The following is a 25,831-nucleotide window of genomic DNA, read 5'->3' on the forward strand; positions in this document are numbered from 1 at the left end:
AGCGCAGTGCAACAGTAGCGTCTGCATGCCACGTCCGGGCACACTCTTTACCACCGATGCCTTTCATGGTGTTGGAGAAGGTCCGCACATATCCACATCTATGGAGACGAATGTACGTTCCGGAGAACGCACCCGTACAGGTGCGCGTGGAGAAGGGGAGGGGGGGGGCGTGGTGTGCGCAGGTGTGTGTCGTGGGCAAAGGTATCAAGGCGGGGGTGATCTTGCAGCACTTCCATGCAACCCCCTCCGTTCCCGTCCGCTTCAGGAGCTTGTGCAACCGCGCACCACATGTGTAGACTTGTCCACCCGCCAGCTAGCTTTTTTTTCTTTGCAGCTTCTCCTGCGCCGTGCCGTAACCACCCACGCCTCTCCTCTCTCTCCTTCTCCACCACCGGTTCCCCTGCATTTATCAGCTATAAGGGCTGGTCCACACACGCACATACACACCTGATCCGGCGTGTGTGCAGACTTACTTACCCGTTTGCCCAGCTCAGCGCGCCATCCCCTCTCTCGTAACTTTGGTTCTTGATCTCAGTTGTGCGTTCATGTACGTGTGTGTGTGTGTGTGTGCGTTTGTGCGTGATTAGCATTTGTCTGCGCTTCTACTTCCCTCCCGTCCCATACTCTCTCACCTGGCGTATACGAGCCAGCCGTGTGCGTGTGTGCGTGTGTGTCTGCCTGTCTGCCTGCCTATCTTCTCTGACGTGACGATTTTGGCGGGTGCGTGCAAAGCCACCACTTGCCAGTTATCACAAGCCCCTCTCCTCCTTGGGGGGGGAGTTGTCACCCAGCTGAGCACCGCGTCAGAGAGCACCTGCATGCTCACTCGTAGGTTGGGATCCCCCCCCATCTCCGCATTCACCCCCTCCTGACGCGTTGCTGGTTGGTCTTCTCTCACTTCTGAACAACTTGATAGAATCCATTCGCAGCAGTTGTAATGGAGACTTCAAGCGTTCAATCGCCGCGGAATGCCGCTGGCCGGTGTGGCAGTCGTGAATGCGTGCGGACCCCACGGCGAAAGCACTCAGGGCACGACATGTCACTTGATACTACAGGCACCGACTGCAACCAGTTCGACGACGCTGCCACAGCAGCTGCTGCTGCAAGCCGGCCCTCGAAGTTCTCGGCGACGGCAGACAGCGGTCACCGCGACGAGTCCGCCGTGCATCAGCTGCCGTCGAAAATACAGGGCGACGGGCTAGGTAGCACCTATACACAGTTTGCAAGACCGCCTGCTGCGGCCGCCGCTGTCGCTTCGAAGGCGATTGACCCGGCTCTGTCCACTGCGGCTGGCCTCTGCGACACGAATGCCGACGCGTCTTTGCAGGCGCGGAAGGGTCGCTTATTCATCTTTACCCGCTTTTCCAGCGCCGCGGCCACCTCATCTGGCACCACGAACAGCCTCTCCGTACCACACCCGGCGCTGCGCTCTCGCTTCCTCTTGGCCGCTCAGCGGCAGCGACTGCAGCATCCCCACCCTCTGCCGAGCCGCGGCCACGACGTGCAGAGCAACTTCTTTTATGATCGACTGTCCTCAGCGGCGCCGGGGAGGGGTGATCCGCAGCTAATGGCACCCGAAAGTGCAGTAGCGCATGAACCGGGGGGCGTGGCGTCTGTGCGAAGCGAGAATGAGCTGGGTTCCTCCGTCCTGAGTCCGACGACGACCCCGCCCGTAGCGACCGCGGCGCAGATATGCCTCTTCAGTAACAAGGCCCTCAACGCCCGTCCTCGGGCAGCAAGCTTCACGTACGCCTCCTTGTCGGATTCACAGCTGGTGAAGCCAAGTGGCGACCCGGCTCTCGTGCTGGGGTCTGGAAACAGTCGCTCTCCAACCGCGCCGGCACGGTCGGCATGCATGTCGAACAAAAGCGCCGCGCGAGGCGTTGCGTCACTCTCGCCGAGTTGCCGGCGTCCCCCTCCATCTGCTACGGGACCGCGCTGCCCCTCTACGATGGGTGAGCTAAAGGACGTCGCTGTGGGGGACGCGGGTGTGAAGGTTACACAGCACATTCGTGGTCGCTCGACGGCAGTGGTGCCGCAGCAGCAGCCGCGACAGGCCTCAACTGGCTTTTCACCTCAGGCAGGGCAGGCGTACGCACAGGGAACCCGCGTGGACGACAAGGACACCGAGAGCGGCCCGTTATTCAAAGACGATGAGACGTCTGAGGAGCATGCGGTGGTGATCCCTTTCACACCCCAAGCCGCTGCCGGGGCAGCTGGAATCGAGATAGGCCCTGCGTCGGGGGAGTGGAACCTACCGCGCGTTCAGCAACGCATCCTCGCTGCGCGGCTGCAGGCAGAGGTGCACCAGCACTTCACCAGCGCGGTAGAGATCTTGCTTTCTGTACAAATGAGTCTGGATGTGGACTACCAAGAAGCCTCGCGGGGTGGCGAGCCTGCCTCGGGCTTCTCACTCACTCCTGCGCAGCGAGCGTACTATGCCAATCTCGTGGGGGGCGAGCTGCAGTACGTGGCCGCTTTGTGGACGAAGAAACTGCAGATCGAATGTCTGCCGATGCACACTGCCATGCCGCCAGTTATGAATCAGCCTCAGGCGGCAGCCGGCGGTATTGCTGTATCCTATGCGGCGCTTCCCGGCACTGCGAATGCAGCGGGGGCGGAGAAGGGGCACAGTGTGGTGCCCCCCGGGAACACCAGGGACAACAACAGCGCCACCGTCAGCGAGTCTCGACCCCACTCCACCACGCCCGTTGAAACCGCTGTGGAGGTGAGTGTCACTTGTACAGGTTGTCAATCGACCGCGCACTCGCCGCGTAGAAGGATTCGAAACGTGCTGCAGAACGCGCCTTTGATGCAGGCTTGCGCTTCTTGCTCACTGCACCCGCGTGACAGGGCTGCGGATGACCTCTACAAGGACGGGTCAGAGGCAAGCCAGATGAGCAGCAATCTCGGTGACGCCAACAATATCAAGGCATGGGCATCATTTTCGCATATCTCGGCGTCCAGTGAAAGTGGCACACCTACCACAAGTCGTCATGAGAGCACCCCGTCTATTTGCACGCCCTCCGCGCGATCGGCTCTCACCAGCACGACGGAGTCTGCGCAGCGTTTCGAGCGACCTCCGCTATATCCCCCCAAGCGCACAAGGAATCCGATCAGCCGAACAAAGTGTCTTATAGAAGCCATCGGCTCTGAATCGTCTATTCTCAAGGAGCTCTCTGTCGGCTGGGATGACGAGGAACTCGGCTCGAAGCCACGCGCTCCCTTTGAGAAAACCGTGATCGAGTTCGCGCAGCGTCGCTCTGCGGAGGCAAAGAGGGTTCTTACAGACGCGCCCCTCACTATCCAAGATGCGAGATGTCGCTCTTCCAGCCGCTCTCTCAGCCAGAAAGCCGAGGGCAGCGATGACGGTGGCACAAACTATCACAGCTCGCTGGCCGCAGACACGTCCACGGCACGCGACCGTGTGCGACAGGCCAGTATACGCAGCACCAGTTCACACCTTCGCCAGCGTTCATCGCTGCCGCTGCTGATGTCATCGGTCGAGCAGCACGCCGTACTTGATGCAGTGGGTGGCGCAGCAACATCGGGGCACAAGACAGCCTCCGCAGCTGTTTATGGGACGGAGGATGCCGCTTCAGAAGTGTCGCCGCATGTGCGGCGGTCCGCTCCGTTGTTTCCCACCGCGTCATCGGATGCGGTCTCCTGCTCCTCGCAGGACACACCTGAAAAGCACCGCCCGGCCTTCTTCGCGGAGACTGAGGTTGATGCTGCCGCTGCGCTGGCCTGCGGGCATAGGGTCTCGGGAAGGTCTCTCCACCCATTTCCTCTACCCTCAGAGCCTATTACAACCGACCGGCACGCTGTGGACTCAACACCGGCTGCTGCCGCTTTACCCGCCGCGGCCACGACTAGCGAGGCTACTGCAGAGACGCAGTCTGCCGGTGTCGGTGATGCCGACATTGTACCTGGTAGTCAAGTCGCTGTTGATCACATTTGCCAGGACGTGGGTGCCGATGGGCACGACGAGATCAACGTGAGCTACACAATCAGCTCGGAGAACAGTCGTCGTGGAGCACGGCAGAGGGTGGTCTTTACAGAGAAGCAGCCTCCCTGCAGTGAGGTGCACTCTGCCATGGGGACGTCCTGTGACCCGCAGCTGTCTGTCGACTCGAACATTTGCTCCGCGCCCGACTCGAACACTTGCTCCGCGCCTGACTCGAACACTTGCTCCGCGCCCGACTCCAACACTTGCTCCGCGCCCGACTCCAACACTTGCTCCGCGCCCGACTCCAACACTTGCTCCGCGCCTGACTCGAACACTTGCTCCGCGCCCGACTCGACCCACGACCGCAGCTCCGGCAACGACTACAGTAGCAACACGCTCGGCATCACTTGCGCCATCACCGCCACGAGCGCCACTGACAACTTCTCCCCCACCGGGACTGCGCCAGAATCGATAACGCGCACCGCTGCCAGCGACTTAGCTGGCCGGGAGGAGGTGGTGTGTAGCCTACTGGTGCATGATCCAGCCGGCCTGCAGCCCAGTGCACCATCTTCGTCATGTTCCAGCTCCCAAGACTGTCCCGATTCGGCACGCCACTCCCCGGACGCTGCGCTGCTTCGGTCAACGCTACCCTTCCCCACCGCCCCCAGCACCAGCGTACGGGAGAGCCGTTCCGCGTGCGTTCCATATGAGCTGACCGACATGGACTCCTGTCCTCACGGCTGCCAGCACGAGCACCCCCAAATGCAGCACCTGCTGGAGGGCACGCTGGAGGACTGTCCAGAGAACCAAGACACGCGGCGGTTCCTCAGTCCACCTCCCTCTACATCGTCTCTCTCTACTCGTGAGGAGGAGGACAGACCTTGCCTCAGTCCCTCCTGCACGCAAACGCATTACGCTTACCACTACAAGACAATTGTTGGCAGTGACGGGCAGCCCTACAAGCGGCTCATCCTGTGCAGGTATGTGCCCCTACCCCCCAGCACACGCGCCGGTCACGCCAGAACCAGTTTGGATGTCCCCATCCAGGCACTCAACCACAGGGGAAGCGAACTCTTCGCCGCAGGGTCGGATGATCCGACATCGACCATGACTTCCACGCATCCCCAGCCCGCTGCTTCAGTGCCAGTAGAAGTTATTGCGGATAAGGAAACGCCTGCAGAGTTTCCTTCGGCACAGCGGTATCACGAGGATTTTGAGGCCCACAACGCGGTGGAGATCCTCGAGTCGCCCGTGGCAGCCAGCCGCTCGTCCCTAACCGACGAACCCAAAGAGCCCCTTCCTCAAACAACGTCGAGCACGGTGTTGAGAGATGCATTGCGCACCCGGATGGGGCACGCGGCAAGCGTCTCTTGCAATGCAGGGGACGTGGATTGCGGAAACCGAGCGTGTATGCAGGCTGCTGTGGGGGTATCTGAGCGAGGCGTAGACGCTGTTGATGGAAAGCACGTGCGAATCAGACGAGTTCCGTTCAGCTTCAGCGGGGATGTAGTTCAGCAGTGGCTGGAGGAAGAGGGCTATACCCTTGGAGACTACCATAATCCCTACAGGGTGAAGATGGATCGTGCAATCGCGTCGGCGTTGAAGTGGCGAGGGCCACCGGTGTGGAGTCTACGAGGCTCCGCGGGCATCAACGACGGCGATGTAGCGGTGGCACAGGGCGGTGCGTGTGGGCGGTTGGGAGAGACATCACCCGCCGCCGAAGCCGCCCCGGGCGCGTTGCAACGCAGCACGGCGGTTTCATGGGAGACCATTCAAGGGTCGGAGTGCGCTCGGCGCGCGTATGGGAACTTCACGAGTGCCTTTATAGGGCTCGTTGGTGTCCACTCCACTGCACATGGAGGCTCGCTGAAGACATGCCGCCAGGGAGGGCAGCATCCGCAGCCCCCACCAGCAGAGGTGTCCCAGAAGAGGGGCTGTGGCGTTCTGACGCGCCGCCCTATCCTTACGGCTGCCGCTGATATCGGTACTGGGACCAAAAGCCGCTGCCAGACTCGTTTGGATGTCACAGACCAGCTATGTTTTCTGCGCACCGGTGTTATGGAGGCTGATGTGCTGAGAGGGGGAGGGGAGAACGCATGATCACTCAGTTGCCGTGCGCCCGTCGCTGCCTTCCTAATCAGCCGCGTAGCTGCGACATGGACAGCTCTACAGTGATGGGGGCCCTGGCATGTACCGACTTGCTGTTGCTGGGTGTGCTGCACCCGCTGCTTTTGGAGTTGGCGCGGTGGGCATGAAACCAAGGAAGCGTCCAGAAACGGCGGGTGCTACGCGCAGCTGTTCTCCACCCCGATTTGAAGCCACCGCCACGGATGCGCTATTGTGCGCGGTGTCGCCGAATACATAATTGCACCTACCCTTCGCTCCTCTGCTGCGGAGTACTGCACTTGACGGGCTCTCGGTGTGTATGTATGTCTGTGCGATCCTCGACGCATGGTGCGCCTCTCCACGTGCAAGCGCCTGACGTAACAACCGGTGCACCCGAAGGGGGTCGATGTCAGAAGGAGCGCAGAGAATAAAATGTGGCTGGGAGGTACCTCGTCACGCTTTCGATGCGACGTCCGCGCGCGGAACACTTCACACGAAGGGGCACACAAGCATGCTGCAGGCACACTGGTCTCTTCCTTCCCCTGTACCCAACGACTGCTCTTTTTTCTTCTTTGCTGAATCTCGCCTTCACCTGGACGACGTGGGACGCACCTCTGTCTGCGTCACCACGACATGGGAGAGGGCGTTCAGTATCCTCGTCACACTAGCCCCTTCCTTCTCCCCCCTTTTCCTTCCGATCCTCTTTGCCAATGCGGAGTCACTTCACCTGGTGACAGGGTCAAGTGCCCTACACCGTATGGAGTTCAGAGCTCTGCATCGGTAGTGCTAATGTCGGCAGCAAAGCCTCGTGTGACGTTGCGTCGGTGCGACCTGCGTTTGTGAGGATGTTTGCGTTGTCAAGGTGGTGGGGGAAGTGCTGGCGTGACTCGAGCGTATCTCACCCAGCCCTCAATGCCTCTCACTGGGTAGAACTTCAACTAGCCCGAGAGGGATGCACGGCGTTGCGCTGGCTATAATGTGTGTGGCTGCTTAGCGTGTGTGTGTGTGTAGAGGCTTTTAGGCAAGGGCGGTGGTGAAGCGACTGAGTTGGCCATCTCGCGACGCATGCACGTGTGCGTGTGCGTGTGTCCGCTGTGCTTGATACCACGCGGGTGTGTCTGCGCACATGCCAGGTCGTGCGGTGTGCACGGGGTGCGTGGTGGTGCTAGTAGGCGATGGGCATATGCGTTGTAGGGCAGCAGATGTGCGACGAAGACCCACTGCCCTGCATTCTGAGAGCTCCGTGAGGGTTTGTCTCGGATTTGGCGGTGGCGTGGATGTTTGAAACCGCCGAACGAGATGTGGCACCCACCACTGCAATCTGTATGTACACTAAAACGGTGGTCTGTATTTTGTTTCATAGGAGGGGGACGGGGGCTCTCTGACGCTTTTTTTTTGCATTTCTTCTTGTGTTCGTGTCTTTCTTCTGTTTGTTTGTTTGACTGATGCTCGTGTGGGCTCCTCTATCCGCCTGTGTGCCGGCGTGTCTTAGCAGGTGTGTCAATACATATCTAGATGTAGGTGCTTGTGCGCCCTTTTCTTTTGACCCGACTCCTTCCTGCCCAATCTATGAGAGGAGAGGGGGGCGGGCAATGCGGATGTCAGTGATGTACATTAGGTGTTTGGCTACGACTACTACCGGTGTTGTGTATAGTGACAACGATAAAAGCATCAAAAGAAAGCGCAGTGCAACAGTAGCGTCTGCATGCCACGTCCGGGCACACTCTTTACCACCGATGCCTTTCATGGTGTTGGAGAAGGTCCGCACATATCCACATCTATGGAGACGAATGTACGTTCCGGAGAACGCACCCGTACAGGTGCGCGTGGAGAAGGGGAGGGGGGGGGCGTGGTGTGCGCAGGTGTGTGTCGTGGGCAAAGGTATCAAGGCGGGGGTGATCTTGCAGCACTTCCATGCAACCCCCTCCGTTCCCGTCCGCTTCAGGAGCTTGTGCAACCGCGCACCACATGTGTAAACTTGTCCACCCGCCAGCTAGCTTTTTTTTCTTTGCAGCTCCTCCTGCGCCGTGCCGTAACCACCCACGCCTCTCCTCTCTCTCCTTTTCCACCACCGGTTCCCATGCATTTATCAGCTATAAGGGCTGGTCCACACACGCACATACACACCTGATCCGGCGTGTGTGCAGACTCACTTACCCGTTTGCCCAGCTCAGCGCGCCATCCCCTCTCTCGTAACTTTGGTTCTTGATCTCAGTTGTGCGTTCATGTACGTGTGTGTGTGTGTGTGTGCGTTTGTGCGTGATTAGCATTTGTCTGCGCTTCTACTTCCCTCCCGTCCCATACTCTCTCACCTGGCGTATACGAGCCAGCCGTGTGCGAGTGTGTGTGTCTGCCTGTCTGCCTGCCTATCTTCTCTGACGTGACGATTTTGGCGGGTGCGTGCAAAGCCACCACTTGCCAGTTATCACAAGCCCCTCTCCTCCTTGGGGGGGGAGTTGTCACCCAGCTGAGCACCGCGTCAGAGAGCACCTGCATGCTCACTCGTAGGTTGGGATCCCCCCCCCCCCCATCTCCGCATTCACCCCCTCCTGACGCGTTGCTGGTTGGTCTTCTCTCACTTCTGAACAACTTGATAGAATCCATTCGCAGCAGTTGTAATGGAGACTTCAAGCGTCCAATCGCCGCGGAATGCCGCTGGCCGGTGTGGCAGTCGTGAATGCGTGCGGACCCCACGGCGAAAGCACTCAGGGCACGACATGTCACTTGATACTACAGGCACCGACTGCAACCAGTTCGACGACGCTGCCACATCAGCTGCTGCTGCAAGCCGGCCCTCGAAGTTCTCGGCGACGGCAGACAGCGGTCACCGCGACGAGTCCGCCGTGCATCAGCTGCCGTCGAAAATACAGGGCGACGGGCTAGGTAGCACCTATACACAGTTTGCAAGACCGCCTGCTGCGGCCGCCGCTGTCGCTTCGAAGGCGATTGACCCGGCTCTGTCCACTGCGGCTGGCCTCTGCGACACGAATGCCGACGCGTCTTTGCAGGCGCGGAAGGGTCGCTTATTCATCTTTACCCGCTTTTCCAGCGCCGCGGCCACCTCATCTGGCACCACGAACAGCCTCTCCGTACCACACCCGGCGCTGCGCTCTCGCTTCCTCTTGGCCGCTCAGCGGCAGCGACTGCAGCATCCCCACCCTCTGCCGAGCCGCGGCCACGACGTGCAGAGCAACTTCTTTTATGATCGACTGTCCTCAGCGGCGCCGGGGAGGGGTGATCCGCAGCTAATGGCACCCGAAAGTGCAGTAGCGCATGAACCGGGGGGCGTGGCGTCTGTGCGAAGCGAGAATGAGCTGGGTTCCTCCGTCCTGAGTCCGACGACGACCCCGCCCGTAGCGACCGCGGCGCAGATATGCCTCTTCAGTAACAAGGCCCTCAACGCCCGTCCTCGGGCAGCAAGCTTCACGTACGCCTCCTTGTCGGATTCACAGCTGGTGAAGCCAAGTGGCGACCCGGCTCTCGTGCTGGGGTCTGGAAACAGTCGCTCTCCAACCGCGCCGGCACGGTCGGCATGCATGTCGAACAAAAGCGCCGCGCGAGGCGTTGCGTCACTCTCGCCGAGTTGCCGGCGTCCCCCTCCATCTGCTACGGGACCGCGCTGCCCCTCTACGATGGGTGAGCTAAAGGACGTCGCTGTGGGGGACGCGGGTGTGAAGGTTACACAGCACATTCGTGGTCGCTCGACGGCAGTGGTGCCGCAGCAGCAGCCGCGACAGGCCTCAACTGGCTTTTCACCTCAGGCAGGGCAGGCGTACGCACAGGGAACCCGCGTGGATGCAGCTGTCTCCGGCACAAACGGTTACCAGTCAGGCGAGCCTGGCGTGGACGACAAGGACACCGAGAGCGGCCCGTTATTCAAAGAAGATGAGACGTCTGAGGAGCATGCGGTGGTGATCCCTTTCACACCCCAAGCCGCTGCCGGGGCAGCTGGAATCGAGATAGGCCCTGCGTCGGGGGAGTGGAACCTACCGCGCGTTCAGCAACGCATCCTCGCTGCGCGGCTGCAGGCAGAGGTGCACCAGCACTTCACCAGCGCGGTAGAGATCTTGCTTTCTGTACAAATGAGTCTGGATGTGGACTACCAAGAAGCCTCGCGGGGTGGTGAGCCTGCCTCGGGCTTCTCACTCACTCCTGCGCAGCGAGCGTACTATGCCAATCTCGTGGGGGGCGAGCTGCAGTACGTGGCCGCTTTGTGGACGAAGAAACTGCAGATCGAATGTCTGCCGATGCACACTGCCATGCCGCCAGTTATGAATCAGCCTCAGGCGGCAGCCGGCGGTATTGCTGTATCCTATGCGGCGCTTCCCGGCACTGCGAATGCAGCGGGGGCGGAGAGGGGGCACAGTGTGGTGCCCCCCGGGAACACCAGGGACAACAACAGCGCCACCGTCAGCGAGTCTCGACCCCACTCCACCACGCCCGTTGAAACCGCTGTGGAGGTGAGTGTCACTTGTACAGGTTGTCAATCGACCGCGCACTCGCCGCGTAGAAGGATTCGAAACGTGCTGCAGAACGCGCCTTTGGTGCAGGCTTGCGCTTCTTGCTCACTGCACCCGCGTGACAGGGCTGCGGATGACCTCTACAAGGACGGGTCAGAGGCAAGCCAGATGAGCAGCAATCTCGGTGACGCCAACAATATCAAGGCATGGGCATCATTTTCGCATATCTCGGCGTCCAGTGAAAGTGGCACACCTACCACAAGTCGTCATGAGAGCACCCCGTCTATTTGCACGCCCTCCGCGCGATCGGCTCTCACCAGCACGACGGAGTCTGCGCAGCGTTTCGAGCGACCTCCGCTATATCCCCCCAAGCGCACAAGGAATCCGATCAGCCGAACAAAGTGTCTTATAGAAGCCATCAGCTCCGAATCGTCTATTCTCAAGGAGCTCTCTGTCGGCTGGGATGACGAGGTGCTCGGCTCGAAGCCACGCGCTCCCTTTGAGAAAACCGTGATCGAGTTCGCGCAGCGTCGCTCTGCGGAGGCAAAGAGGGTTCTTACAGACGCGCCCCCCACTATCCAAGATGCGAGATGTCGCTCTTCCAGCCGCTCTCTCAGCCAGAAAGCCGAGGGCAGCGATGACGGTGGCACAAACTATCACAGCTCGCTGGCCGCAGACACGTCCACGGCACGCGACCGTGTGCGACAGGCCAGTATACGCAGCACCAGTTCACACCTTCGCCAGCGTTCATCGCTGCCGCTGCTGATGTCATCGGTCGAGCAGCACGCCGTACTTGATGCAGTGGGTGGCGCAGCAACATCGGGGCACAAGACAGCCTCCGCAGCTGTTTATGGGACGGAGGATGCCGCTTCAGAAGTGTCGCCGCATGTGCGGCGGTCCGCTCCGTTGTTTCCCACCGCGTCATCGGATGCGGTCTCCTGCTCCTCGCAGGACACACCTGAAAAGCACCGCCCGGCCTTCTTCGCGGAGACTGAGGTTGATGCTGCCGCTGCGCTGGCCTGCGGGCATAGGGTCTCGGGAAGGTCTCTCCACCCATTTCCTCTACCCTCAGAGCCTATTACAACCGACCGGCACGCTGTGGACTCAACACCGGCTGCTGCCGCTTTACCCGCCGCGGCCACGACTAGCGAGGCTACTGCAGAGACGCAGTCTGCCGGTGTCGGTGATGCCGACATTGTACCTGGTAGTCAAGTCGCTGTTGATCACATTTGCCAGGACGTGGGTGCCGATGGGCACGACGAGATCAACGTGAGCTACACAATCAGCTCGGAGAACAGTCGTCGTGGAGCACGGCAGAGGGTGGTCTTTACAGAGAAGCAGCCTCCCTGCAGTGAGGTGCACTCTGCCATGGGGACGTCCTGTGACACGCAGCTGTCTGCCCACTCCAACACTTCCTCCGCGCCCGACTCGACCCGCGACCGCAGCTCCGGCAACGACTACAGTAGCAACACGCTCGGCATCACTTGCGCCATCACCGCCACGAGCGCCACTGACAACTTCTCCCCCACCGGGACTGCGCCAGAATCGATAACGCGCACCGCTGCCAGCGACTTAGCTGGCCGGGAGGAGGTGGTGTGTAGCCTACTGGTGCATGATCCAGCCGGCCTGCAGCCCAGTGCACCATCTTCGTCATGTTCCAGCTCCCAAGACTGTCCCGATTCGGCACGCCACTCCCCGGACGCTGCGCTGCTTCGGTCAGCGCTACCCTTCCCCACCGCCCCCAGCACCAGCGTACTGGAGAGCCGTTCCGCGTGCGTTCCATATGAGCTGACCGACATGGACTCCTGTCCTCACGGCTGCCAGCACGAGCACCCCCAAATGCAGCACCTGCCGGAGGGCGCGCTGGAGGACTGTCCCGAGAACCAAGACACGCGGCGGTTCCTCAGTCCACCTCCCTCTACATCGTCTCTCTCTACTCGTGAGGAGGAGGACAGACCTTGCCTCAGTCCCTCCTGCACGCAAACGCATTACGCTTACCACTACAAGACAATTGTTGGCAGTGACGGGCAGCCCTACAAGCGGCTCATCCTGTGCAGGTATGTGCCCCTACCCCCCAGCACACGCGCCGGTCACGCCAGAACCAGTTTGGATGTCCCCATCCAGGCACTCAACCACAGGGGAAGCGAACTCTTCGCCGCAGGGTCGGATGATCCGACATCGACCATGACTTCCACGCATCCCCAGCCCGCTGCTTCAGTGCCAGTAGAAGTTATTGCGGATAAGGAAACGCCTGCAGAGTTTCCTTCGGCACAGCGGTATCACGAGGATTTTGAGGCCCACAACGCGGTGGAGATCCTCGAGTCGCCCGTGGCAGCCAGCCGCTCGTCCCTAACCGACGAACCCAAAGAGCCCCTTCCTCAAACAACGTCGAGCACGGTGTTGAGAGATGCATTGCGCACCCGGATGGGGCACGCGGCAAGCGTCTCTAGCAATGCAGGGGACGTGGATTGCGGAAACCGAGCGTGTATGCAGGCTGCTGTGGGGGTATCTGAGCGAGGCGTAGACGCTGTTGATGGAAAGCACGTGCGAATCAGACGAGTTCCGTTGAGCTTCAGCGGGGATGTAGTTCCGCAGCGGCTGGAGGAAGAGGGCTATACCCTTGGAGACTACCATAACCCCTACAGGGTGAAGATGGATCGTGCAATCGCGTCGGCGTTGAAGTGGCGAGGGCCACCGGTGTGGAGTCTACGAGGCTCCGCGGGCATCAACGACGGCGATGTAGCGGTGGCACAGGGCGGGGTGTATAGGCGGTTGGGAGAGACATCACCCGCCGTCAAAGCCGCCCTGGGCGCGTTGCAACGCCGCACGGCGGTTTCATGGGAGACCATTCAAGGGTCGGGGTGCGCTCGGCGCGCGTATGGGAACTTCACGAGTGCCTTTATAGGGCCCATTGGTGTCCACTCCACTGTACATGGAGGCTAGCTGAAGACATGCCGCCAGGGAGGGCAGCATCCGCAGCCCCCACCAGCAGAGGTGTCCCATAAGAGGGGCTGTGGCGTTCTGACGCGCCGCCCTATCCTTACGGCTGCCGCTGATATCGGTACTGGGACCAAAAGCCGCTGCCAGACTCGTTTGGATGTCACAGACCAGCTATGTTTTCTGCGCACCGGTGTTATGGAGGCTGATGTGCTGAGAGGGGGAGGGGAGAACGCATGATCACTCAGTTGCCGTGCGCCCGTCGCTGCCTTCCTAATCAGCCGCGTAGCTGCGACATGGACAGCTCTACAGTGATGGGGGCCCTGGCATGTACCGACTTGCTGTTGCTGGGTGTGCTGCACCCGCTGCTTTTGGAGTTGGCGCGGTGGGCATGAAACCAAGGAAGCGTCCAGAAACGGCGGGTGCTACGCGCAGCTGTTCTCCACCCCGATTTGAAGTTACCGCCACGGATGCGCTATTGTGCGCGGTGTCGCCGAATACATAATTGCACCTACCCTTCGCTCCTCTACTGCGGAGTACTGCACTTGACGGGCTCTCGGTGTGTATGTATGTCTGTGCGATCCTCGACGCATGGTGCGCCTCTCCACGTGCAAGCGCCTGACGTAACAACCGGTGCACCCGAAGGGGGTCGATGTCAGAAGGAGCGCAGAGAATAAAATGTGGCTGGGAGGTACCTCGTCACGCTTTCGATGCGACGTCCGCGCGCGGAACACTTCACACGAAGGGGCACACAAGCATGCTGCAGGCACACTAGTCTCTTCCTTCCCCTGTACCCAACGACTGCTCTTTTTTCTTCTTTGCTGAATCTCGCCTTCACCTGGACGACGTGGGACGCACCTTTGTCTGCGACACCACGGCATGGGAGAGGGCGTTCAGTATCCTCGTCACACTAGCCCCTTCCTTCTCCCCCCTTTTCCTTCCGATCCTCTTTGCCAATGCGGAGTCACTTCACCTGGTGACAGGGTCAAGTGCCCTACACCGTATGGAGTTCAGAGCTCTGCATCGGTAGTGCTAATGTCGGCAGCAAAGCCTCGTGTGACGTTGCGTCGGTGCGACCTGCGTTTGTGAGGATGTTTGCGTTGTCAAGGTGGTGGGGGAAGTGCTGGCGTGACTCGAGCGTATCTCACCCAGCCCTCAATGCCTCTCACTGGGTAGAACTTCAACTAGCCCGAGAGGGATGCACGGCGTTGCGCTGGCTATAATGTGTGTGGCTGCTTAGCGTGTGTGTGTGTGTGTGTGTAGAGGCTTTTAGGCAAGGGCGGTGGTGAAGCGACTGAGTTGGCCATCTCGCGACGCATGCACGTGTGCGTGTGCGTGTGTCCGCTGTGCTTGATACCACGCGTGTGTGTCTGCGCACATGCCAGGTCGTGCGGTGTGCCCGGGGTGCGTGGTGGTGCTAGTAGGCGATGGGCATATGCGTTGTAGGAGTGAGGGAATGTGTGCTTCGGAGTTGGAGACTGTGCGCTTTTCCAGGCTCTACGCGTATATTTAAGTAACTTGCCGCGTAGGGGAGGTAACTATCTTGTTGTGATCAGGCATAGCTGTGATTCGCGCCGACCACCTCAACCCCCTTCCCTCCCTCCCCAACCCGCCCACCCAGCGGATATGTATGATTGGGGTGTATACTCGTATGGCGCGTGAATTCGCTAATATGCATCTTTGGACCTCTCTTTTTTTTCCCACTTTCGTGCTTACGTTTTTTCCTTTGTTTTGGTTGGCGGTGAGGTCCACTCCTCCTCCTCCTCCCCCGCCCGTCCGCACCCCTCTCCCAATTCTGCCATTTCTTGTATATTTGACTGGGAGTAACTTTTTTTTTCTCCTCCTCAGAATGAGAGAGGTGGAGCGGGGGCGGGGGGGAACGGTGGCGGCGATGTCAACATTTTTTTTTGCTGCTGTAGGTTTCGTTTCTCCGTGCTCCTTTTTTTTACGCTTTTTTTTCCTTCATATCCGTGTCCCCCTCTCCTCCTTATGGCAACTTATTGTGTCTGGAGAGGAGTGACGTACGAGCGTGTAAGTATGGGTGAGCGTGGGAGTTGGATTGGCATGCGGGACTGGGAATTGGGGGCTGCGTCATTGCCTAGGGACATATAGACGGGCGTTTCTGTGTACGTAGGAATGTGCCGCTATCACCCCTCGTCCCCTATCCCGTGCATCTCCAACCCCTACGCTGTTTTTTTCTTTTTTGGGCATCTAAGCGTCGCCAGCATCTTATACAATGCGTGTCTCTCGCCTCGTTTTTTTTTTTTTCGACGTCGCGTAGAGGAGGAATCAACAAACGATCAAGAGGCTCAGGAGAAGCATGCTCCACACCCCTTGAAGGGGTGTGCCCATTTCTTTGCAACTGGCACACCGAAGTATCTGCACCGTTTTTGTGTTCGACCGTGTACACGCTTGTCTTGGCGTATGCACTGACTCTGGGCTTGCTTGCTTTACATTCACCCCCACCCACCCACCCTCTCGTTCACGCCCTCCTCCTCGGAAGGAGATCTGCCAGACAACAGTAACGGCGGCAGAAACATGCAAGGAAAGTGTGGCCATACTTGCGGCCATGCTGGCGAGAGGACCGCGCTAAACGTCTGCGGCGACTTCAACTTGCCCATTCAATGCCACGGCATCGATTTCCCAAGAAGAGTGTCAGCAGATAGAGGGGCACGAATGTCGTTGCAAGTGCGTCTGTGCTCGTGTGCAGTCCAGTGACTCGTCCTTGAGAGGCAAACATGTTCATACCGACAAGGATCACCCATCTTGCCCCCCCCCCCTCTCCCCCTCCCTCCCTCCATCTCACTACCTCTGCATCACGCGCTCTCCTCCCCTCCTTGGCTCATATTTCTTTGCTCTCCCTTTCACGCGTCTTAAACCGCATCACGGCTTCCGATGAGCGCGCCACAGTCGGGCAACGAAACATATAAAACTACAAAGTTCAAACGACACGAAAAAAAAAAGTGCACGTGGGTACTTCTGAGCAGAGATGGTCCCCATGAGGATGTTGCGCACGTCCATGCGCCGAGCACCTGTTTGCGTGGCACATGCTTTCCCAACAAACTTGTCGACCACGGAAGCGTCCGTGCTTCTCCGTAGAACGTTGACCACGTCTCTCGTCTCTTCCTCGTTCACGACAGTTGGCGCCGTTGCTGCCATCACTTCGCAAGCACACACAACACCACAACGTTGGCAGTCCACCACCACCAACTCGTACCCAGGATCTACACCCGCAGCACACGACTCTGCTATGATGGAGCAGTCGCAGCAGGCTCCACAGGAGGGAATCATTGCAGTCACATACAGCCCAGGCTCTGGCGCCTCCGGCAAGGGACTGACGCTGCCGACGACAGCGCTCACTGGGCATTGCGACGTCATCTCCGAGACACTTTCCAAGGCAGATGAGTTGCTACAGCAGAAGAAGGCCCAAGAGGCACTAGGTACTGGGGCAGACATTCTCACAGCAGAGGGCATTGATGAGATGATTGACGAACTGAAGGAGATAACCACGAGTGAGGTTGAGGTTTTGGTTGAACAAATGCGGTCGCCGGCGGTGGTGCAGCGGGCTGGCATGCACGAGTTGCGTCGGACTCTCTACTACGCCACTTCATTGAAGTCGCGGGACTGGATCGAGGTGGCTCAGTATACGTCGTTGATGCGTGTCTTAACAGTGGAACTCCTGCGCCGCGACAGCGAAGGCGTCTTGGCCCCGGATGACGTGCTGTACGTGACGACGCACATGATCACCGCAAACTTTTACAATCGGCATCTGTGGAATCGAATGGAGAAGTCGCTGCTGACGTTGAGGAACTATGAAACCATCGACATGGCTACCATAAAGGCCCTCTCCACTAAGCTGTTCAAGACGCGTCGTGGCTGCGCGAAGGAGACGCTCGATGTGCGTCGAAAGATCCTCAGCGCCATGACACGCCGAGTGGCAGTTCTTGCCAACGATTTTGATTTGCCATCACTTCTTGGGATTTTGCAGTGCTACACGACGCATGACATGGCACCACCACCGATTCAGTCGCTCGCCGTGCGGGCAACTAATCACGTGAGCGAGTTCACACCGCAGGAGTGTGCAACACTTTCACAGGTGCTTCGAAAATTTAACCTTCTTCGTCTGGAGGTGTGTGAGCGACTTGTCGAGCGCATCTGCACCGCTGATGAGCTCAATCAACATATGGTTCATTCTGCGCTGATATCGATCCGTACGTGCTATAACCGCGTCAGCGACTCGGGCCGCAATGCCCTGCAAGCGGAGCCGACCCGGCAGAAGCTGCGGGCCATGGGTGAGCAGGTGGGCTGTCGCCTGCAAGAAGCCACGTTCCCAACAATGCACGTAATACTCAATATACTCGACATTGTCGTAAACCTCCGGATTTACGTCCCGAAAAGGTCACTGCAAAGCATTTTCACTCAAGCCCTTGGGATGGTCAAGGTGGTGGTGGAGCAGGAGGATGAACTGATCGACCCCGTCACCGGAAAGCGCGTGCGTCCCATCACGATGGAGCAAGGCCGTCAACTGCACGCGTTACTCCTGCACTATGGGTCTGACTTGTGCGTGGATTTGCAGACACTGTTGAAGCAGTGCTTCAAGGACGGTCTTCTGCCCGATGAGGCGTCCGTTTAGCCCTCCGCCCCCCCCCCCCAAACTCCCCTCTCTCGCCCTCCCGTTATGTGTGTACGCTAATATCACCAAAAAAAGAGGGCCGCGTCGACACAACTGGTCGCTGTCGTTGTCGCTCGTTGAGGTTTGGCTTGTCTCTGGTCTCTCTGTGAGTCTTTCATATGCCTTTTTGGTCTTTGCTGTGTTTTTCAGAGCACTTGCACTCCCGTCCGCGCCCCCCCCCCCCTCTTCTCTTGTACCTCCTTGGGAGGGGAGAGGAGGAGGGCGGGAAAGAGGTGTGAGTGTGTGTGTGGGAGGGGAGAGGAGGGAAGGCGCGCGACAGAGAGATTGCGTTGTATGCGTGTGTACGCGTCATTGGTGCGGGGGCCTCGAAGTGGTGGATGCAGACTTCCCAGTGGGGCTGTTCGTTTGCGTAATCGTGTGCATCTCTCCCCCCCTCTCTCCATCTCGCCTAGACAACGCCTCTCCAGTGGATCTGAATAGCGAAAAGTAATCCACTACGCACGCGCACACACACACACACACACACAAGCGCTTCTCGGCTACCTGGTGAGGCGGGGAGTGGGGGGGGGGGGCGCCGTTCCTGTTGCGCGTCGTCGACCTCTTTGGTGGGCATGTCATCCTTTAAAAGACTTGCTGCCGTTTAGCTCTCCTCTGCTCTCCCGCTCTTCATCCCCTTCGTTCACAAAATTCCGAATTGCTGGTGATGCATCTACGCCGCCTGTGTGCTCACCTTCTAGGGAGGAGGGGCGGTTGAAGGGCCGGCGCCGCCACGAAAACGGTAGATGGATTCGCATATCAATTATGGTGAATGGGCATACGGCAGTGCTTGGCACCACCGCACGTGTTGCAGGTGTTCTCGCGCGTCCGCCTTTCTCTCCTTTTCCATCGACTGACAATCTCGCAGTTCCTCGCGTCCTTTGAACACCATCCCCCTCCACACACACGCACACACACACACACACACACACACACACACACACACACACACGCACGAAAAAAAAAGGGCGACGTCGCGCTTTTACGCAACTGCCTTCTTTTTTATCCCCTCCCCCGTTTATAACCTTGACCGCTAATCGGCTTTTAGTGGTTTATTTTTCATACACGATAGTCACAGCAGGCGGGGCGTGCAAAGAGGGGAGGGGAGGAGGAGGGAGAGAGGGAGGCTCATCAGCATCTCATCTTGCGCGTTCATTGCCCAGGCAACTGTCGGGCAAAAGATCGACAGGAGTGGATAGAGGCGCATCTCTAGGTATCGAGCCGCATTGTCTCCGATGCTCAATCAGCGCCTCGTCGTCTCGTGGACGGTGATGCTGTGTAGTCACCGTAGTAGGCGCCCTTTCACACGGTCTGCCTTCTCGTCACACTCGCTGCGGCCCAGTTGTTCATCCCATGCAGCGATGTGCTGTGTGCATGCAAGCACGCGCCACTACAGTTCCCCCAGCTCCGTCGTTCGGCACGCATCAACGATAAGCTCGGGAATCTCAGACGCACCGACATCCGCCGCGCCGTGGGAGCGTCTTGTGCACCTTGTCACCGGCTGGCCTTCGCCTGAGGAGCGAATCTTCTCGCTCGAGTCAACGGATGCCCCCGCTTTGGCCAGCGCAGCCGATGTCAGCGCTGCTCTTCCTGCAATTCGTGAGCTGTGGCTGTCTACCTATCACCCCGCCTTCTGTTGTGGTGAGGGATGCAATGGGCACGACGCCTCCGCCCTCGCTGCCTCGGACGTGGGTGCGCAGAAAGAGCACCACCGACTTCTCCCAGAAGAAGCGGATAGTTTGCCACTGTTGGTGCAAACCCTGGGCCGCATCGCTGCCGCTCTCCAATCGTGGATTGTACAGACGACGGAGACATCCGCAGCGATGACCGCTTTCGGTCAAGAGGGGGGGTCTTTACGCCTTGAGGACCTGCACGTGTGGTTGGCGGAGGTGCAGGCGCTCTTGCTCTTTATCGGACGGCACCACCTGCGCTTCCTGATGCCCGCCGCCTTTGCGTCCAAGTTGCTATCCCTGGATGCCTTGCGGATGACTGAAAAGCCCACGGTTCACCGAAGTGCTGACCCGAGTAAGAGCAGCGCAGCTCGCAACTCAGAGGCGGAGAAACCGCGAGATGCACCAGCCCATGCCGACTGGCCCTCTGGGAATGGTGAACATGAGGCGCTCGTCAGCCATGCCAGTGGTGGACCCCCAGCGGCGATCAATACCAAAAATTCTGGACCGGCAACGCTTCGCCGGCTGTCTCGTCGTAAAGAGGAGCGGATACTACACATGGTGCCGCCTCTGCCGGCCGAGGAGCTTCTGCGTGTTGTGGTCCTGGTGGAAGCCGCGCGAACGATTCTGGACGTGGCGCGTCCCTGTGCACTGGCTTCAGGGGTGCGGGCCGAGGTGTACAGCGTGCTTTTGTCTGTAGTTTGTGTGAGTGAGCAACTCACATCAGCGACGCTCGCGTCCCTCACCACGTGTCTAGCGAGGTGTGTCGATAGCTATGCGACGTCCCAGCAGCTCTCCGCTGTTACACGTCCGTCGCGAGAGCCAGAGGCGATGCTAGGAGAACACGGTCTCAGTGATGACGTACGGACGCTTCCGTCGTTTTTGCGATGCGTTTCATTCAACGCCGGTGAATGTGGGGAAAGAGCCTCTCTCCTTGTTTTGCCTTCCCCGATTGAGCGTCAGGAGGCCGCCCAGCTCGAACGCCTCCGAGGTGGCCTTAGCACCCACCTGCGTCCTACTGCCGTTCTACATCACTTTCGGGTACTCGCGAATGTAATGCAGCATCGTCTCGCCGAGACGCTGTATGACGCGGAGACGGGGCGTGGCATCCACGAGGCGCACCGAGAGACAGAGAGGAGTGTCAACCGTGATGCGGCCTTCTTGACCCACGCCACTGGCGCCGCTCGCGTGGCGAAGGAGACGAGGGTAGAGAGCGGTCTGTTGGGTCTTCTGACCCTTGAGCAGCGCAAGGCATCTTCCGCGACGACTTCGGGTGGGACTGAGTCAACGGCGCTGTCCCGCCCGCGGAGGAGGCGTCACACCGTGGCAGAGATTCGGTCCGCGGCTGACGGGGGCCACGTAGGAGAGGGAAACTCTTCACTTGGTGGTAACGCTGATGGTGACTTCTCCCACGTGTCGCACAACAGGGCGCCGCTGCCTCGACCCACGTCCAGTGACTCCCTTGAGAACATGGTCGCCAATCACAGAGAGTGCAACGCCGCAGCGAACACCGCTCGTGTTTACTTCACGGATCTTGCGGAGGTCTGCAGCGCTATGGCAGCTATCGGCTTTCACGGTGATGGTACCGCTGCCGAGGAGCCGATGTGGCGGCACGCTGTTGAGTTCGCGTGCTCGGAGATCGTCGCGACGGCCGATGCGAGAGACGCAGCGGACGCGGCAGTTTGCGCTGGTGACGGAGATGCTGCCGTTCTTGCAGCAAATCGAGAGGTGGTGATTCACCAGGTTTTGCAGGATGCGCGTGATGTGTGTTTTGCTCTCGATCGAGTGGGGTACTTGAGCGGTTACGATCTCATCATGGAGACGCTGGTGCGCTGTGGCTTCTTGTGCGAGGCAATCCCAGCCCCATCCGCCGGTCGGCGCTCCATGAAGCGCATACCATCTTTAGTCTAGGTGGGGATGACCTTCAGGAAAGAGTGGGTTGGCGTGTATCGCTGGCCTATGCGAGCCACTTTTTCGGCGACGGCGTGGCACCTCTCCTCCTTTGCCTGTGCGTAGCTTCCCACGCCTTACATGGGCGGCCCTCCCTCGAAACCGCCCTTCACACACATACATGTGTGTACCCGCCTGCTACTGGTGCCAGCCTCCTCTGTAAACACGCTCGTGTTTTTCTTCTTCACACATCCCCCTTTATGGGCACCACGTCGTAGTCTGTGTGTGTGTGGCCGTGTGTCACCATCATCGACTGCCCCCCTCCCGCCACCTTTCTTCAAGAGTCACGTCTCAGTTGCTGATTTTGTTGTGCTCCGCTACAGGACAGTGTCGTCTTACGAAGCCGTAATGACACTCACATGTACTCGCCAGCGTCATGGCGGGCTCCCTCTCAATCTATTTTTCATGTGCCACCAGGCCTCTGTGTAGCTTTATCCCGTTTTTCCCTCTCGTATGCCGCTCTTCTATACATACACATATTTTTTACTCCGAGACAGGTGACACACAACTGTACGCGGATCGCCACTCTCCAGCCTTGTAATGCCATTATCGGAGCGCCTCTGCCCGATCGCGGAGCTGCAGCGGCTCGAGGAAGAAGCCTGGGCCTCGCCGGTTAAACGGGCACTTTACGCTACGCGCCACATCCCTGGGTTTCCGTGGCACACGGTGCGGGAGATGTCGCCGCCTAGGGAGCCATCAACTGCCGACGCGGTCGCCCTTTTCACAACCGGTGTTCGACGTCATGTCATCCCGTATGACTTCTCCTTCACGGTGTTTGTCAAAGGACGATGGGTCGGTCGCCGGCTGCTCGAAGTCTACGCAGAGGAGTTGCCGCATCACACCCCTGCATACTATGAGGCTTGTCTGCGGCGGGGACGTCTGTATTGCGTGCAGCGTAGCGCTCTCGGTCAGCACAACACGCAGCGTCGGCTGCTGAAGAGGACCGCTGCGCCGTCTGCGCCAGTGGGCACGACTGGGGGCGTCAGTGGCAACGCCTTGAGCCAGCCTTCACTGTTGCACACCACTCCTATGACCACCACCACCACTTCTTCTTCAGAGCCCCCTCAGCGCTTCGATGACAACTGCCTAGGCACATCGCCTGTCCTGTCTCGTAAGGGAGAGGATGTTGTGCTGCAGCACGGCGATGTCGTGTACCACACGGTACACCGCCACGAAATGCCAGTGACGGTAGGGGTGGGTGGTGCTGATGCGGTGGTGATGACGGCTGTGTGCATCACGGACTACGGTCTCATCTGCGTCAACAAACCAACGGGGCTACCGACCCATGCGACGGGGAGGTACAACTACAATTCGCTGACTTCTCTCCTCGAGTATGTGCTGGCACCAAAGCGCCTGGTGGCGTGGCTTTGGGATGAGGACCCACTCCTGCAGTCCCTCGTCTCCACCGAGCACCTCTCGCCAGCGGAGAAGTCGGAGCTGTACGAATACTACTCTTCTTCAGCCGCTCACGTCAGTTGTACTGGGTCAGTACACCAGCCCTGTGAGCCTCATCCCAGCAGCAAGGCAGGCTCAGTGCCCTGTTCAGCTTCTTCACAATCCAATTGTGCGACAGCAACCCAGGTATCCCTTGCCGGATGTGCTGATCTGGACGAAGTCGACCCGGACAAAGCGCCTCGGCCGTGCCACAGGCTAGACAAGGTCACCTCTGGTGTGCTGTTGCTGGCCGTTTGCCGAGACGCGGCGAGGCGAGTCGGGTCAATACTCATGCGTAAGGCCAAAGAGGTGGAGGAGGCGGTGGCAGCGGAGCTGCTGCGTCCTGGTAATGAGCCGTACGCCTCGTTGACACACGGCTGTAAAACGGCTCCTACCTCAGTTGGCGAACGTACAATTGGCTCCGATGGAAATGACGGCGATGCCGCTCTACCCGCCCTGTGCGCGTCCGCCCTGACCTCTGCCTCCCCACCGGAATCCCTGCAGCGCGTTCTCGCCAGTACGTATGAGCTGCAGAAGTACTACCTGGCGCGTGTCTGTGTTAAGTCTACACGGGCGCAGCCAGCGAGCGGTAAAGTAGGGGAAACCGAGACAGGGCTACAGCACACGCTCCAGCACGTACCTGTGACGGTGCCGTCTTTATCCGCGTCCTTCCTCTCATCTCGGCATATCTGGCATGTTTCGGGCGATGAACGTTATGTGACAGCGCACAACGCCCGCTTGTCGCGCATGCTAAGCTCAGTGGGCATTGACCGCGATATGGCACTACTGCGTACTCCAAAGCCCATGACATCCATTGCGGCTCTCCCGGGTGTGTTCCCTAGTGGTGTGCTGACGACGTTGCCGGTCCCGGCCCCTGGGGCCTTCACATCTGCTGCTGTTGCCGCCGCCGCGACGCTTTGTCAGTGCCTTTCAGCCCTGCCCGCCATCACCGCTGATACGCCCCCGCACCGTTCGCCGCAGGCTGGTACAGACGTGGGAGGCGTAGATGAAGAGGCTGTGGTGCTGTGCACTCCCTACACGGGCCGCCTGCACCAAATTCGCGTGCATCTGAGTTCACTTGGCTGTCCCATCGTTGGCGACGTGGTTTACGCCCACCCCACTGGCGACGCGAACGTGGCATCCGGGTCTTGCGGTGATGTACATCTGCATATGGCAAGGGCTAGTTCGCGGGATCCAGGGAGCGTCCCCGGCGGCTTCACAACGTCATTCACGGAGGACAAGACAGCGAGTGACGTTAGCGCCGGCGTCTCTTGCGCCGCTCGACTCTCCAAAGAAAATCGCGCCTTCGTCTTCTTCGATGCCGCGCAGCTGCCCGCCGCTTATCACCGCTTTTGCGAAGCAGCGAAGACGGTGACTGACGGGTTTGACGCTACGGCGGCCGCAACTCCTCCTCCTCCTCCTCCTCCTGCTGACCAGAAAACCCTATCATGTAGAGGAGAGGCGCGTGCAGTGAAGGTGGGCACCGACGGCGGGCTACAGACGAATAGAGGTGTAAAGCGCAGTCGCACCGAGAGGAACACACGCGACCCAAGGGAATCTAGGGTCACAGGGGACACGACCACTTTTGTGAGACAAGTTTCCCCGCCCCCTAAGACAGTCAGTGCAGCTATCGCTGGTGGTGCTGGAGCGGTGGAGGGACAGCGAAACAGTGAACCCCCCGCTAGATGGCAGGACGAGCCGCTTTGCTACGAATGCGCTGGCCTTCTACCGATTGTGGCCGCAGGGGAGTGCGCAACGGGCACGTCAGCCATCTGCTTGCATGCGTGGGTGTACCAGCTGAAGAAAGACTTGCTCCTTGCCAGTGATGACAGCGCATTGTCCAAGGCGAGCTCGCCAGCATCAGGTTCCGATGTTGCTTCGATACCTCCGACGACAAACCGGTTGCCATCTGCGTCGCCATCTCTCTCATTCCCCCTGGATAGGGAGACCAGTGCGAGGGCGGGCAGCTGTCGGGCACCGCACGTTTCATCGAGCTACCCGTTAGTGGTGGACGACGATTTTGTGCGCTTTGAAGCACCACCGCCGGCATGGCTTTTTTTAGGTGGTGGTGGTGGTGGGGGAGTTTTTAGCACTATGCGCCGGCATTTGCACTGCGGCCCACGCGGTTGACAGAGGGTGCAGACATCGACTAACGGGAACCCCATGCTACCACAGGCGGCATCCAAAAGAGAATGCCAATCACACTTTGCATCTTAATTGAACAAGCCTACGCGGTCAACTCATAAACACACTTCGGTGGTGGTGGTGGTGGATAAGCAGCACATAAAAAGGGGAGGGGGGCGGTGGTGCACCGTGAGTCACAGTTCGGGTGTCGTCTCCCTCTCTGGCTGTACTTGATACCCCCACATCCCCCCTCCACAACACACGCACACGAAGACGACTAGCGCAGAAGCTCTTTGAGGTGAAGGGGTGGCGGTGTTGGTGGTGGAGTTGTTGAGTAGAGTACATCTCTGGGATCTTCATGTGTGTTTCTCCCTCTCTTGTCTGTCCTCCTATGATCTCTCAACTGACTGACTCATCTGGCCTACCCCCTCCCCTCTTCCTCCTTTCTTTCCCACGCCTCCACCCCTGCACGCATCCACGCTCGTACAGGAGCGCATACATCCCGCGTAGAAACACACGTTTAAGATTCTTT

At 59.3% G+C, this 25,831-nt stretch overlaps 5 protein-coding genes across 5 annotated transcripts; all 5 read left to right on the forward strand.

Moving 5' to 3' along the window:
* Positions 1 to 937: 937 nt before the first annotated feature.
* Positions 938 to 6,049, forward strand: JKF63_04139 (uncharacterized protein; the record flags this gene model as incomplete). Its single annotated transcript, XM_067900132.1, has 1 exon — positions 938 to 6,049. One exon carries the CDS (start codon positions 938 to 940, stop codon positions 6,047 to 6,049), a length of 5,112 nt encoding a protein of 1,703 aa, XP_067756316.1.
* Positions 6,050 to 8,772: 2,723 nt separating this feature from the next.
* On the forward strand, positions 8,773 to 13,458 carry JKF63_04140 (uncharacterized protein; the record flags this gene model as incomplete). Its single annotated transcript, XM_067900133.1, has 1 exon — positions 8,773 to 13,458. The coding sequence occupies one exon, from the start codon at positions 8,773 to 8,775 to the stop codon at positions 13,456 to 13,458; it is 4,686 nt and encodes a 1,561-aa protein (XP_067756317.1).
* Positions 13,459 to 16,456: 2,998 nt separating this feature from the next.
* JKF63_04141 (uncharacterized protein) lies at positions 16,457 to 18,085 on the forward strand (the record flags this gene model as incomplete). The annotated part of the gene is made up of 1 exon (XM_067900134.1): positions 16,457 to 18,085. One exon carries the CDS (start codon positions 16,457 to 16,459, stop codon positions 18,083 to 18,085), a length of 1,629 nt encoding a protein of 542 aa, XP_067756318.1.
* Positions 18,086 to 19,356: 1,271 nt separating this feature from the next.
* On the forward strand, positions 19,357 to 21,702 carry JKF63_04142 (uncharacterized protein; the record flags this gene model as incomplete). The annotated part of the gene is made up of 1 exon (XM_067900135.1): positions 19,357 to 21,702. The coding sequence occupies one exon, from the start codon at positions 19,357 to 19,359 to the stop codon at positions 21,700 to 21,702; it is 2,346 nt and encodes a 781-aa protein (XP_067756319.1).
* A 579-nt stretch (positions 21,703 to 22,281) lies between these two features.
* Positions 22,282 to 25,305, forward strand: JKF63_04143 (uncharacterized protein; the record flags this gene model as incomplete). The annotated part of the gene is made up of 1 exon (XM_067900136.1): positions 22,282 to 25,305. One exon carries the CDS (start codon positions 22,282 to 22,284, stop codon positions 25,303 to 25,305), a length of 3,024 nt encoding a protein of 1,007 aa, XP_067756320.1.
* Between the last annotated feature and the right edge of the window lie 526 nt (positions 25,306 to 25,831).

Source organism: Porcisia hertigi, chromosome 26 (assembly GCF_017918235.1).
Source record: "Porcisia hertigi strain C119 chromosome 26, whole genome shotgun sequence".
Lineage (NCBI taxonomy): Eukaryota > Euglenozoa > Kinetoplastea > Trypanosomatida > Trypanosomatidae > Porcisia > Porcisia hertigi.